This window comes from Brassica napus, chromosome C4, assembly GCF_020379485.1.
Source record: "Brassica napus cultivar Da-Ae chromosome C4, Da-Ae, whole genome shotgun sequence".
Taxonomy (NCBI): Eukaryota; Viridiplantae; Streptophyta; class Magnoliopsida; order Brassicales; family Brassicaceae; genus Brassica; species Brassica napus.
Window position 1 is genome coordinate 36,226,972 of NC_063447.1, and position 14,140 is coordinate 36,241,111.

A 14,140-nucleotide genomic window follows, 5' to 3' on the forward strand; every position below is an offset into this window, starting at 1 on the left:
TTTAGAAAAAAAAATTGGAGTTTTACTCTAACAACATGTGAGGGAATCAGGCTCCCATTTCGATTAGCTTTAGGGGTGTTCAATCCGGATATCGTTTCGGTTCGGTTTTTTCGGTTTTTTGGTATTTCAGGTAGTTAAATATAACTACCATTGTAAATCCATATTTACTTCGGTTTGGTTCGGTTTATATACCGTCGGTTTTCGATTTATTCGATTTTATACCAAAACATAATTATTTAGTTTGGGATCATATTATATAAATTTTAGAGTCATATTGTCATCGCAGTCATTTATTAAAAAGATAATATATTTTCAAATAAAAGAAAAAAAAATAAAAACGCTTATACCTTCAGATGAATAATCAAATCTAGAATTAAAATCAAAGCTCGAAATTTTGAAAATAAAAATAAAAAACAAAAGAGAAGTATGAAATAAAAGTTTTTCCACTCTTCCATATTTAGTGTTCATCAAAGTCATGCTTCTTCGAGTGAAATTTTGTTCGTTTATAAATAAGAAAAAAGTTGTGAAGATTTTTTTCTAGTTATTATCCATCAAATTTATAAGCTTCACTTCAATTTAATCAATGCTAAAATAAACCAAAATGATTGAAAGAAGAAGATTAAGAAAATAAGAAGTCTCAGTTGAGATGAATTGTTATTTAATTATATTTTAAATGTTTTTCAAATTAGGATTCTTCATTAATATTAAAAAATATGGTTATAATTATTAACAAAAGAATAACTTATATAACAAATAGATTTTCATGTGACATTATAAAATATGTACATATTTACATGTTTATACTTTTGATCGGTTTTGTTCGGTTTATTCGGTTATAAACCAAACCATATCTAAATCCTACGGTTTTTATAAAATCATATCCATTCGATTTATATGGTATAACTATATACCAAAACCATACCATATTGTCTATTTCGATTCGGTTCGGTACGGTTCGGTTTTACCATTTTGGAGAGGCCTAGCTTTCAGTGTTGGTAAGCATTCGCGCGAAAACACCATTTTCATCTCCCGCCGCACCTTCCCTCCTTTTTTTTTTTGTAATTTACTTTTTCATCTCCTCCTCCCAAAATCTACTCCAAACCTCACATCTCCCCAACCTCCGCCCAAGCCGCGATCTCCGCCGCCCTTAAATCCCAGCGACTCCGAAAAAACCGCGGAAGCTACAGCTGCGGCCGATGCGGCCAGCCCAAGAAAGGCCACGTCTGCCACCTCCCTCCTCTCGACGTCCCCGCCACTCCGATCGCTCCAGAACCACTCACCTCCGTCTCCGCCGCCGCGTCCTCCTCCACTCGTCCCCCCGCGCCGCCGCCGCGTCAGCCTTTCACTCACCTGCGCCGCGCACTATCTTTCGACGATGATGAGGCTCGCGATTCTCTGGATCTGGATTTGGATGCGGATGTTGTTCAGCCGGGGAGGTTTCACGCGGTGGGACTATGGGAGGTGCTCAAGAGGCTGCCTCCTTCTGGGTTGCTGATGGCGGCTAGGGTTTGTAGAGGGTGGAGAGAGACCGCGGGGAAGATGTGGAAATCTGCGGAGGAGCTGAGGATTAGGGTTCCTAAGAGGGCTCAGATTGGTTACGTTGGATCGTTACTCCAAAAGTGTCCTGCACTCGTTAGACTCTCTCTTAAAATCGAGAGGTGATTCTTCTAAAAATGGATTTTATTTAAGACAATGATTGATTAAGACACAGATGTATTATTAATTTGTCTCTTTTTTTTTGTTTCTGATTGAATGTTTCTTGTCTGATTGTTTATCTGCAGTGAGTTCGACGCGACAACTCTGGCCTGCATTGCGTTTTCTTGTCCGAATCTGGAGGTCTTGGAGATTTCAACTTCTGCTGCAGCTGTTAATAGGATCTCTGGGTATATATTCCTGAAACCTCTGAGTAGTTTCATTAGGAGACAATGGTAACTATTTTGATATGAGAGACTGTGGATACATGCAATGAATGTACAGAGACTGTTTTCTCTGTTTGCTATAAATTCATATTTACTAAGCAGTCATTGCGCATATGATATATGCATCATAGACTTGGTTATAAATTGATTTATGGTTTTGATATATTTAAAACAGTTTGTTTTCTTTTTCTCTGGATTTGTTTTTGACTGTCCTGTTTTGTTGTGTGTGTGTAGGGATGAGCTGGGTCGCTTTGTTTCTAATAAACGTGGACTTAGAAGCCTTAGGATGGAAGGATGTTCCAGCTTAGGAGGAGTTGCCCTCACTTCAACAAGCCTCTCCACTCTTTGGCTTGCCGATCTTCATTCTCTCTCTAGGATGGTAATTTAGTTACCCTTTTTTGTCCCTCGTCCGAAGTTTTTGTTTATCTTAGACCATGAAAATTTTTTGTTCTACATTTGGCAGATCTTTAACTGTCCAAATCTGATAGAAATATCACTTGAATTTTCTCTCCACGAAGATGATTCAACTGATCTTGTAGCAATGATTGATGGTTTGGGAAGGACCTGCACTAGATTGCAGAACATTCACATAGCCTCTCTGAAGCTTTCACGCAGTTTTGTACTTGCTCTCACTGCTGTGAATTTCAGGTTTGGCCAACTTCTCTGTTTCAAGTCCTGGTTATGTTTGTAGAATTCATTGATAAAGCAGTAGTTCTTTAAAACTGATGATGTCAAGTTTCTATTTTTGTCCAGGGATTTGAGAATGCTCTCTCTAGTTCTTGGGATAGATATCACTGATGCATCTGTAGCCGCCATTTCCTCAACTTACACAAATCTCGAACTGCTTGATCTGAGTGGGTACGTTTTGTTCTTGTTCAGTATATACTATCTATATCTCTAAGTTCAGAATGTATGTTGAGACAAAAAAATTTGTTTGTTGGTTATAGTTCCAGCATTACTGATACTGGCCTTGGGATGATCTGCGATGCCTTACCTGATACACTCTCAAAATTACTTGTTGCTGCCTGTCCCAACATCACATCAAGTAAATTCTTGATCTTTAGTTTGCATATGCAATATATATAATTCTCAAATTCATTTGTTTATTCTACAATGAATATTCTCGCAGGTGGCATTCAGTTTGCTACTGCTCAACTACCTCTTCTTGAGCTAATGGATTGTGGCATGACTGTGTCTGATCCCACTTCAGATAATCCGACCATTGAAGAGAAGAGTTCGACTCCGCAAAAAGCATCAGGCTACAATCAGAAGATGTTTATTAAACTTAAACGGTTGAAGAAACTCAGTTTATGGGGAGGCTCCAGTTTGGACGTGAGATTCCTCATCGATGCTCTCCAAAAGAGTTCTGTCTCTAAATCCCACCTTCTAAGTGTTTTGGTATTTTGATGCAGGCTTTGTTCCTAAACTGTCCAGAGCTCAAGGACTTGAATTTGAACTTATGCAGCAATTTGCAGCCTGAGAGTTTGGTGCTCCAGTGTCCAAAGTTGGAACTTGTGTCCGCATCAGGATGTCAGAACCTATTAATAGGAGCTATCCGAAAACAGGTAATCCCTTTGACAGTAACAACTTGTATACGGTTTGTGGTTTTAGTTTTTTACACACTAAGTCAAAAGAAAGCCATTTGCAGTTAAATCTGATAAATTTTTGTTTGCTTTCCTGATTGGATTTTTTTTCGGTTTTAGGTCAGAAAACCTTCTAAAAGGATATAAATAATTATTTAACAATTATTCTAAGATTACATCTTTAAATCATATATGGCAAAAGTATGTAAAATGTAATAACTTTTAATTTGGTTTGGTTACACAATCAACTATGGTCTGCTTTTTGTTTCAAATTTTTGGATTTTAATAATAATAATAATAAAAAAGGGCGATTAGGTCATAGTTCGCCGGCGGCTTTGGCCTTACGCCTCCGCTGAAAATTCTTCACCTCCTTCCTTCTTGCAAATCTCCTTCTCTCGTTTCCTCCGATGGTCAAGAAGAAAAAACCGAAACGTGGGGTCCTTGCGTTTCCCCCGTCCTCTAAATTCACGAGGGTCGTGTTGGCCTCCTCTTCAGCAACCGCTGCTAAGGCCAAGGCTGCCTCTTGTGTAACTCCTCCAGATCCTTCGGGTTCTACGTCTACAGCGTCTCCCGACCCTGTGGAGGCTGCTCACTCTCCTATCGATGTTGTGAATGTTCAATCCCCAAGCATTGATTCTCCTCGTGGCAACACAGTCACCGTTGAAGGTTTATCCTCCGGATCTGACGCCTCTCCCGAGGATAAGAGCTCTCTTTCTCCTGGAACGGAGAAGCAAACTTCGATTCCAACTCTTGCTAAGTTGATCCAAAAATCGGGAAAACTAGAAGAGTTAGGAACTCCGTTTCAGCATATCTCTGGTGTACTCTTTGTGCTGATTCCGGACGATAATCTTGAAGAAGCAAAATTGGAATTTCAAGACTTCATATTTGCTCGTTTTCAAGGCGATATTCCTTCAAAAGGGAAAATCATAGGGGTTGTCAATGCCATTTGGGCGCGAGCAGGACCTCGTATATTTGTTCACCAGGTTGGACATGGATCCTTTCTCTTGAAAGTCACTAGCCCGAGAACGAGAGAGATTCTTCTTAGTCGCAGTGCGTGGATGATAGCAGGTAGTCCGATGTTCGTCACAGCTTGGTCGCCTGAGTTTGCTCCTGAGGATCCCCCGCTATCAACTGCAGTAGTTCCAGTTGAATTATGTGGTGTTCCCTATCTTCTCTTCAATCAGCAAAGTCTAAGTAGGCTCTCAACTGCTATTGGCAAGCCTCTCTCTCTGTTTCCGGAGACTGAAAGGAAAGAGAATTTCGAAGTTGCCAAAATTTGGGTCCAAGTGAGTCTCTTAGAGGAACTGCTCTCAAAGATCATTACAGGATTCTCCAATGGTCGTGAGGTGGAAATCATTGTCTCCTACCTCTGGCTACCACGTAAATGCGAAGCATGTGGCAAGTTTGGTCACACTAATCTGAGGACGAGCTGGAAACCGATAGTCCCTCCTGCTAAAGGCTCAGGCCGCCCTCCTCCTTCGCGTTCTCGTAGCAGAGAGCCAAAAGGTAGACGTAATTCTAGGAGCAGTAGAGTACGCTCAAGGGCCCTTGCGAGTTCTTCAAACACGGAGATAAACAGTAAAACCGATGTGGAGCAACATCAGGACTCGGGAACGACTGAACCTGCTCAAACAGTCCCCTCTGAAATGAACTCATAGGATCATGCTACTCTGGTGTTGAACTCTCAAGAGGATCCTCCCCTATCGGCCATGGCCTCTATAGATAAGCAACTTATTGAGGCCCCAGTTGAGATTATGGAGATTATGCCACATCCGACAGAGGATCAGGATCAGTCTCCTACTCTACAAACATGAAAGAGGGAGATTCTCCCACATACTAATGATGATCAGGGCCCTCCGCCTCCACCAACAGTTTCACTGGCGATTCGCCAAGCCTTTTCAACAACTATTGTTAATCATGACTCGGCTCAGGCCAATAATTCCACTGCTGGTGGGTCTCACGATCAGAGTCCTTTCTACCTGGTTTCCAACCGGAAGAGCAGCCGTAAGGCTGCTAGAGCCTAATCATCATATCATCATGTTTTTTGCGTGGAATGTAAGAGGACTTAATAGCATAAGACGCCACACTATGGTCAAAGAGTGGATTAGTAACCACATACTTCTTTTTGGAGCTTACCTAGAAAATCACATACAACTTTCTAATACAAGCAGGATATCTAATTTTCTTCCAGTAGGATGGAAGTTTTTTGAGAACTCGAGTTCACATGAGGCAGCGAGGATTGTTGTTGGCTGGCATCCTTCTGTGACTATGACGATTTATCAGTCCACTCCACAAGCTGTCACTTGTGGTATCTTTTTACTCTCGGAGAACATCAATCTGACGGTGACCTTCGTATATGCGTATAATCAAGTGGAGGACAAATTGCAGTTGTGGAATGATCTTGCTACCTTGAATGCTACAACACCGGTCGCTAACTATCCTTGGGCAGTGCTTGGTGATTTTAACCAAATATTGAGAGCTGAACACCACTCTGATCATCTCAGCCTCAATGTGGATGTTACGGGAATGGATGACTTCAACTTGGCTATCGAGGAAGCAAATCTTTTTGAGGCTCAATCTAAAGGTCTGCCTTATATTTGGTGGAATAATCATGATAATAACCTGCTCTCAAAGCGAATTGATCACGCCCTCATCAATCAGCATTGGGCAACAAAGTTTCCTGACTCTTTTTCGGAATTCCTTGAACCCTTGGAATCAGACCATGCTCCCTGCTTGATGCACGTACCATCTCTCCAAAGACGGGTAGTGAAGCCATTTAAAATTTTTCACCATATTATGGACCACCCGGACTACTTGGATGCTGTTAAGAATGCTTGGAACTGTGATCAAATCCAAGGAACAAATCAGTTTAAGCTTGCTCGATCCCTCAAGTTGCTGAAGCCGGTTTTGAGGAATCTTAATAAAACTCGCTTCAGTGGAATTACTCAACGAGTAAAAGAGCAGGCTGCAAAGGTTTCTGACCTACAGAGGCAACTGTTATCTCAGCCATCTGCTGCCACTGCCAGGTTAGAGCATGCAGAACAAAATGGCACGTTTTCATCAAAGCCGAGGAGAAGTTCTACCGTCAGAAGTCAAGGGTTCAATGGCATCATCTTGGGGACAGAGATACTACCTTAACTGGTATTTCCTCAGTCATGAATGAATTCAAGTTGTGGAGCGGGTTGGGAATAAATGCTGAAAAAAACAGAGGTTTTCTTTGGTGGCTATAGCGACATTGAGGCGACGGTCTTAGCAGATACATCTGGCTTCTCTCTTGGCTCCTTTCCAACTAGGTACCTTGGCCTTCCTCTAAACCCTGGAAGGATCTCAATGAACATTTTACAACCGTTTATTGATAAGATCACTACTAAGCTACACTCCTGGACTGTCAAATACCTCTCCTTTGCCGGGAAGGTTACAATGGTTGCATCAGTTATCTACGGTCTTGTCAACTTCTGGAGCTCGGTCTTTGTCCTGCCCAAAAGCTTCTATGCAAAGATCGATTCCCTCTGCGCTGCTTTCCTGTGGAACAACACTACAACCTCAGCGAGCGGAGCTCGTGTTTCCTGGTCAGACCTATGCAGGCCGAAGGCTGAAGGTGGTCTAGGTATTCGCTTGCTGGAGGAATATCAAGAGGTGTTCAGACTGAAGCGAACATGGAACTATCTATCCAACAACAATTCCCTTTGGGTTGGATGGGTTAAAAACAATGTCTTCCACTGGAGCAGTTTCTGGGTTATGGCTGACACTCCTCGCTTTCCCCCTGCAATAAGAAGCATGATTCAACTAAAGCCTCAGCTCACTAACTTGCTTCGATGTGTGCTAGGAAATGGTGAAACAGCCTCCTTCTGGTATGATTCATGGACCCCTCTTGGCCCCTTAATTGATCTGGTTGGACATGGCGGTAGAAGCACAATGAGGATCAGGGAGGACACTCGTGTATGTGAGGCAGTAAGAGACGGGGAATGGTATCTGCCTGGGGCACGGTCAGACGCTCGACAGCAGATGCAAATCATTCTGACTACCATTCAGCCCCCTGCTGCATCAGATGAGCCAGACAAATATCTCTGGATAAAATCAGATGGCTCATATGGGAATAAGTTCTCAACGCGAGTTACTTGGAAACATATCAGACAGCGAGCTGCACCTGTTTTCTGGTCTAAAGTTGTTTGGTTCAGGGAGTACATTCCGAGATGTTCGTTTATGTCTTGGCTAGCTCTCCATAGGCGCCTTCCTACAAAGGATCGAATGCGTCGTTGGGGAATGGAGGTATCAGAGACTTGTGTTCTCTGTTCTACTGGTATTGAAACTCATCACCATCTATTTTTCGAGTGTACCTACTCCTCCTCTGTTTGGCTTTACTTTGCTTCTCAAATCCGATCATTCCCTCCGATGGATTTGCACTCTGCGGCTGCATGGATTCTTAGCAACCAGCAACAAACAACCGCCCAGGCGGTAACCATTCTCAAGATTATCTACCAAGCATACATCTATCTCTTGTGGAAGAAGAGAAATGCAAGGATTTTCACGGGTATATCTACTTCAGCCGAAGGTCTCAAGTACAGCATTGACCGGTTAGTTCGCGCCCGACTCGTCCTCTCCAGCCACCCCAGCCGCTCCTGCCTCTCTTCTCCAGTTCTATTTCTCTTATATTAGGCTCCCCCTTAGGGGTGTTCAATCCGGATATCGGTTCGGTTTCGGTTCGGTTTTTTTCGGTTTTTCGGTATTTTGGTTAGTAAAATATAACTACCATTCTAAATCCATATTTACTTCGGTTCGGTTTATATACCAAAAAACATAATTCTTTATTTTGGGATCATATTATATGAATTTTAGAGTCTTGTTGTCAACACATTCATTTATTAAAAAATATTATAAATTTAAATAAAAAAACAAAAATAAAAAATGTTTCTATCATCTAATAAAATAATCAAATCTATAATTAAAATCAAAGCTCAAAATTTTGATAATAAAAATAAAAAACAAAAAATAAAACAGAAGCACGAAGCACAAAAAATAAGTTATTATATTCTTTCATATTTAGCGTTCATCAAATTCATGTTTCTTCTATTAAACACGAAACTCTATTCGTTTATAGATAAAAAAAATTGTGGAGAATTTCCACTAATTGTTATCATCAAATTTATAATTTTTATTTCAATTTAGTCAATGCTAAATTAAAACAAAAAGATCAAAAGAAGACTAAGAAAATAAGAAGTATGTTTGCGATGAATCGTTATTTAATTATAGTTCAAGTGTTTTACAAATCAGAACTATTTTATTACTATAAAAAATATGGTAATAGTTATTAGCAAAAAAATTAACTTATGATTTTCATACGTTGTTATAAAATATATACATATTTACATGTTTCTATTTTTTTATCGGTTTTATTCGGTTTATTCGGTTTTATCGGTTTTATTCGGTTTATTCGGTTTTATCGGTTATATACCGAACCATATCCAAATCCTACGGTTTTTTAAAAATCATATCCATTCGGTTTGTATGGTATATACCAAATCCAAACCATATTATCTATTTCGGTTTGGTTCGGTTTTGCCATATTGAACATCCCTACAGTCCCCCTTGAAGGGTTCCTGCTTGTATTGGGTTGTTGTTTCTTTCTCTTTTGTTGGAATAAGTTGCTTGCAACATTGTAATCTCTTTAAAAAAAACTGAAAAAGGTATAAATTTTAACATTTTACCAAAAAAAAAAAAAAAATTGGATTTTTTGAGAATCATAAAAGTAGTGGATTTATTATGGCTTAAACATTTGGGCTACGATTCTATTTGGTTTGGTTCGATTTAGTTGTATGTCCACTCCTAGAAATGTGTTATGTTATAGTATAATCTCTTAAGCCACTTCCTGACCAGAGCCTGAATAAGCCTTTTATTATACTTGTTGGCTAGGTTTCTGAGAACTTTGCGGCCGGTGAAATCCATATGCCACTGAAACGCTTGGCTTATGCGTCGAAACGGATTCGGGCTCCACCTTCCTTGTACCAAGAGGTGAAATTTATTTCATTATATTTGTTTTATGAGATAAGAAAGTGTGAAATATAACTGAGTGTATAATGTATGCAGAGAAGAGAAGATGAGAATAAGAAGAAGAGAAGGAAGGTTGAGAGAGAAGTGTGCACCATTATACATTAATAATGAACTCTCGATCAATATTCAATAATACTCATCTTGGGCTTCGTTCTTCTACCAACTCTGTTTAAATGTACATCTGATTAGGTTGGGTACGTATGTTGTTTATTCCTATGGACAATTCTGCTAAATAAACTTTTTTTAAGTTTTGGTATAAAAATAGACTATAAAGAAGAAAATAACTAGAATGTTTCATTTAATAGGTAAAAATAAATAAATAAATAAATATATAAAAAAATTTATAGTTTTAGATTATATGTTTTTAAATTCGAACTTTTTTATAAATTTTTAAAATTTTTTTTTTTTTTTTAAATTTTATTTTATTTTATTTTTTCAAAAAAAAATTTCGTAATTCGAAAATACTTTTTGAAACTATTTTTAAAATTTTTATTTTAAAATTTTTAATATTTATTTTTTATTTTATAAAATTTTAAATCTCAATTCTCAAATCTTCATTCTTTAACTCTAAACCTTAAGGTTTGGATTAGTTAACTCTAGGGATATGAATGCATATTTACCGTTTTAATAAAATATTTTGGTCATTTTGATTCTTATAGTCTATATTTGTGACCAAAACTTTTTTAATGCTATCGTAGGGTATTTCTTTTATAAAATATGATTAAACTATAAAAAAAAAACTTCAGAAAGAAAAATGGTTTTTTGCGGCATCTACACATCTACGGTTCTTTCCAATCAACCCATTTATTTTGTCCAATTTGGTTGTAATCCTTGTCCGTTTGTTGGAAGTATGCTTATGGGCAAATGCAGCATTTCGATAAATTTATTCTATTAGGTCGGTTAATTATTAACTTAATTAAATCATCAAGCTAAAAAGGGGTAAGCAGCCGAATCATTGTTCGCATTAGGCGTGGGCATATTAACCGAAACCCAAGCCCGAACCGACCCGAAAAATTCAAACCAAAAACCGAACCGAAGTTAAAAAAATCCAGACCGAGTTTAGGATTGAATCAGTCCGGATATCCGTACCCGATCGATTATATCCGATACACGAACCAATTACCCGAAATACTCAAATATATATTACTAACCCTAAACTTACATCTTCCATTTTCATTCATCTTTCCATCTTCTCCTTCTTCAACATATATGTTAAGTATATGTATTAATCACTATACTTTGCGATTTTTATTTATGTTTGATTACAAAGTTTTGTGAATTTGTTTTGTCTTTATTCTTTACACAGACATGAACTTAGACATTCATGATTATCTAGGTTTGATTTATGTTTGATTTTAAAGTCTCTTTTATTTTGATTTATGAATAGATGAATTTTTTACTATTTTCTATTCAAGATAATAGAAATAGAAATTACACGAAGAAAAATAATACAAGCTTGTGTTACTCAACGTAATAACAAATAAAAAAAAATAAAAATCTTATATTAAGTTGTTTAATCTTTTAACTTCAACAGTAATATTTCTGGTCTCACATGGTCAAATCAATGAGACATGAAATTGTTTTTTATTATTTGTTACACAGTTCGGTTATACCCGAAATAACTTGAACCTAAACCTTAAAAACTCAAACTCCATTCGAAGTATAAAATAACCCGAACGGGTTCTGTACTTCTCCATCCGAAAACCCGAAAATTTGAAGTACCCGATCCGAACCCGAACGCGTATGCCTAGTTAGCACGAAGGATCCTAGTTAGTATATTTGAGTATTTCTTACTATAATAAGAAAAAGTAAAATCTTCCAATCAAAAGAGGTAACGTGTCAGTTAATAATATATCCGCTCCACGTAAGACAAGAGAGAGAGAGAGAAGAGAAAAAGAAATCAAATTGAGAGAGAGGCGATTGGGTAAGCGATGCATATCGTCTTCTCTATCGATGATCTGACCGACTCCTTCTGGCCAGCCACCCCTCCGGTGCCGTCACCGGAGCAGACCACGGTGGACGGGATGACTCGAAGCCAATCGGAGTGGGCTTTCCAGAGGCTTCTCAAGGAGAATTCCGGTTCCGATCAAACCAACGCGATCGATCGGTTATCTCCACCGGTTCAGTCTCTTTCGACCGTTGACGAAACCGGCGACGTTGTCGAGATTCAGAAGCCGCCGCGGAATCATCAAGGGAGCCGGAAACGTGCTCCGTCGTCTGATCCAGCTGGAGTCGATGCTGATCAGTACCATGCGATTCTTAAGAGCAAGCCCGATCTTGCCTGCGCCGCCGTGTACGTCTTTTAGAATCCATCTCTTGTGATACGTAAAGAAAAAGTTAGTATTGGGGTGTTGATTGATTTGGTTTGTAAGCAGGTGGGAACTGTGGAGCCTGAAGATTCAAGTGCCTCCTCATCTGTCAATCAAAACCAATCTCAACCTCCTCAAGGTTATCATTTTAGTTTTGGCTTTTGGTTCTTGCCCTTGCCCTTTCTCTGTATCTGTCTGTTCAGTGTCCATGTTAAAGAGTATCTTGAAAGCGAACATTTTCACGAGATTTGTTTGTGAATTTCAGTACAAAATGGTGACTTGGTTGATTAACTGATAATTCTTCCAAGTATATAACTCAGGCTTTGAGGGAATGAGAATCATCCTTTTGACACTTCATATTTGTTAGTGCATTCGACTGAATCTCTACATACGTTCCAATCCATTTGGTTTATAAACACGGATGAAATGTTCTTGGGGGGTTGTGATTAATAGGGTTCTTTTGCTTGGTTTGTTGCCTTTCTTTCTCTGCATATGTCTCTTCCAGTGTCCATGTTACGAGTACCTAGAAAGCAAACATTTTCACTCAAATTGTTTGTCAATTTGAGTAGAAAATGATGACTTTGTTGATTGACTGCTAACCCTTCCAAGTATATATAGTTTCAGACTTTGAGCGACTGTGAAAATCTAAGCATTTCGTGTACGCAAGTATGAGTTTATATGAGAATCATCATGTTGCCACTCTACGTTGCTAGTGCATTCATTTGACTCTCTACAAACTTTTCATTCCATTAACTTTACACTCATGGATAAAATGTTCTTCGGGTTGTAAATAATAGGGGTTGTTTTGACTATCTTAGGCTCCGTTGTGGCACAAACCTCACCCGGTGCTTCATCTGTTAGATCTGTGCCCTCAACAAGCATTCAAAAGAAGCTAGATGTTCCAGCCAGGCAAGCTACCAGTATTTCATCACGAGATGATTCTGATGACGATGATCTTGACGGAGACGCAGATAATGGAGATCCTACTGATGTTAAGCGTGCTAGGAGGTATCTTCTGATAATCATTCTGAATCTCAAAGTCGATATATATATATATATGGAGATACCAAAGCAGAGTCTATTCATAAACTTCTTCTTAAGGTTATCCTGATTCGCTATGTGGTAATTGCTCAGGATGCTCTCAAACCGAGAATCAGCAAGGCGGTCCAGGAGAAGAAAACAAGAACAAATGAATGAATTTGATACACAGGTTCTTGTTTTTTGTAATTGTTTCTCGGTCTCTTTCTTGCCATTCATTAATCTTATCTGTGGGGAAAAGTTTTTACATATCGTAGGTAGGGCAATTAAGAGGTGAGCATTCAACTTTACTTAGTCGTCTTAGTGACATGAATCATAAGTGTGATGCAGCTGCTGTCGACAACAGAATTCTAAGAGCTGATATCGAAACCTTGAGAACAAAGGTAATACATATATATATTCTTCTTGTGAGTTGTGACTCCATGAGTGTGACAACACCCGAGATTATGATCCTAACTAGGTTTATGGCATTGATATATAAACAAATCCTCGTGCAGGTTAAGATGGTAGAAGAAACGGTGAAAAGAGTAACAGGAGTGAACCCTTTGCATTGGGCAAGACCAAACATGGGAACACCATTGAACAACACACCAATCGATTCCTCTAGAATCCTACCGAACTCTAACCACATGTTGGAACCGGCAATCCCAAGTACTACTAATGCTGGTTTGGCATCAAACCAGAGAGTGGAGAGAGCGAATCTCTTGCTTGAACAGGTGAACCGTGAAGGCATGCAGAATCAGTTTGCTATTAATCCGAATCTGTATTAAACCCTGCCCCATTGGAACCACAAGCATTAAGTCATTGGTTAAGTCATTGGTTTTGCGATTTTTGAAAAACTCTTTTATCTTCCTATTTTTATTTGTAATTTACTGGGCGACTTCTAGGTACGTTGTTACTGTAAGGGTAATGTAACCCATTTATATATGATTGGAACTAATTGGAAGAATGTTAATTTTAACTGCCTGCTTTGTGGTAGTCCAAAGCTAAACGTTTTTAACGCAGCAGATGTTGAGATTGACAACACAAAAACAGAGTTGTAACAGTATTAAACAAAAGAAACACACACTAGTTGTGAAGACATCATATAACTTCCACGTTTGAACTTATTAAAGGTTTAGATGTGTGTAATTTACATGTATCTGGACTAGTTAGTGTCTACTAGAATTAGAGCGAGTCGGTAGCAATATAAACAACATAGGACTCTTGTTGTTGGTTTAAGCTCAGGTTTGTTTTGTAATTT

General features: G+C 38.8%; 1 protein-coding gene and 1 pseudogene across 1 annotated transcript; both read left to right on the forward strand.

Annotated features, from left to right (window-relative positions):
• Positions 1-1,071: 1,071 nt before the first annotated feature.
• LOC106365766 (F-box/LRR-repeat protein 17-like) lies at positions 1,072-9,812 on the forward strand (the record flags this gene model as incomplete). The annotated part of the gene is made up of 10 exons (XM_022711381.2): positions 1,072-1,658; positions 1,782-1,883; positions 2,154-2,298; positions 2,383-2,567; positions 2,673-2,777; positions 2,867-2,964; positions 3,049-3,251; positions 3,332-3,484; positions 9,413-9,511; positions 9,587-9,812. Coding segments are annotated over 10 exons (1,746 nt in total), but the record flags the coding sequence as incomplete, so codon positions are not given.
• A 1,595-nt stretch (positions 9,813-11,407) lies between these two features.
• On the forward strand, positions 11,408-13,697 carry LOC106431366 (annotated as a pseudogene).
• The last annotated feature ends 443 nt before the right edge of the window (positions 13,698-14,140 follow it).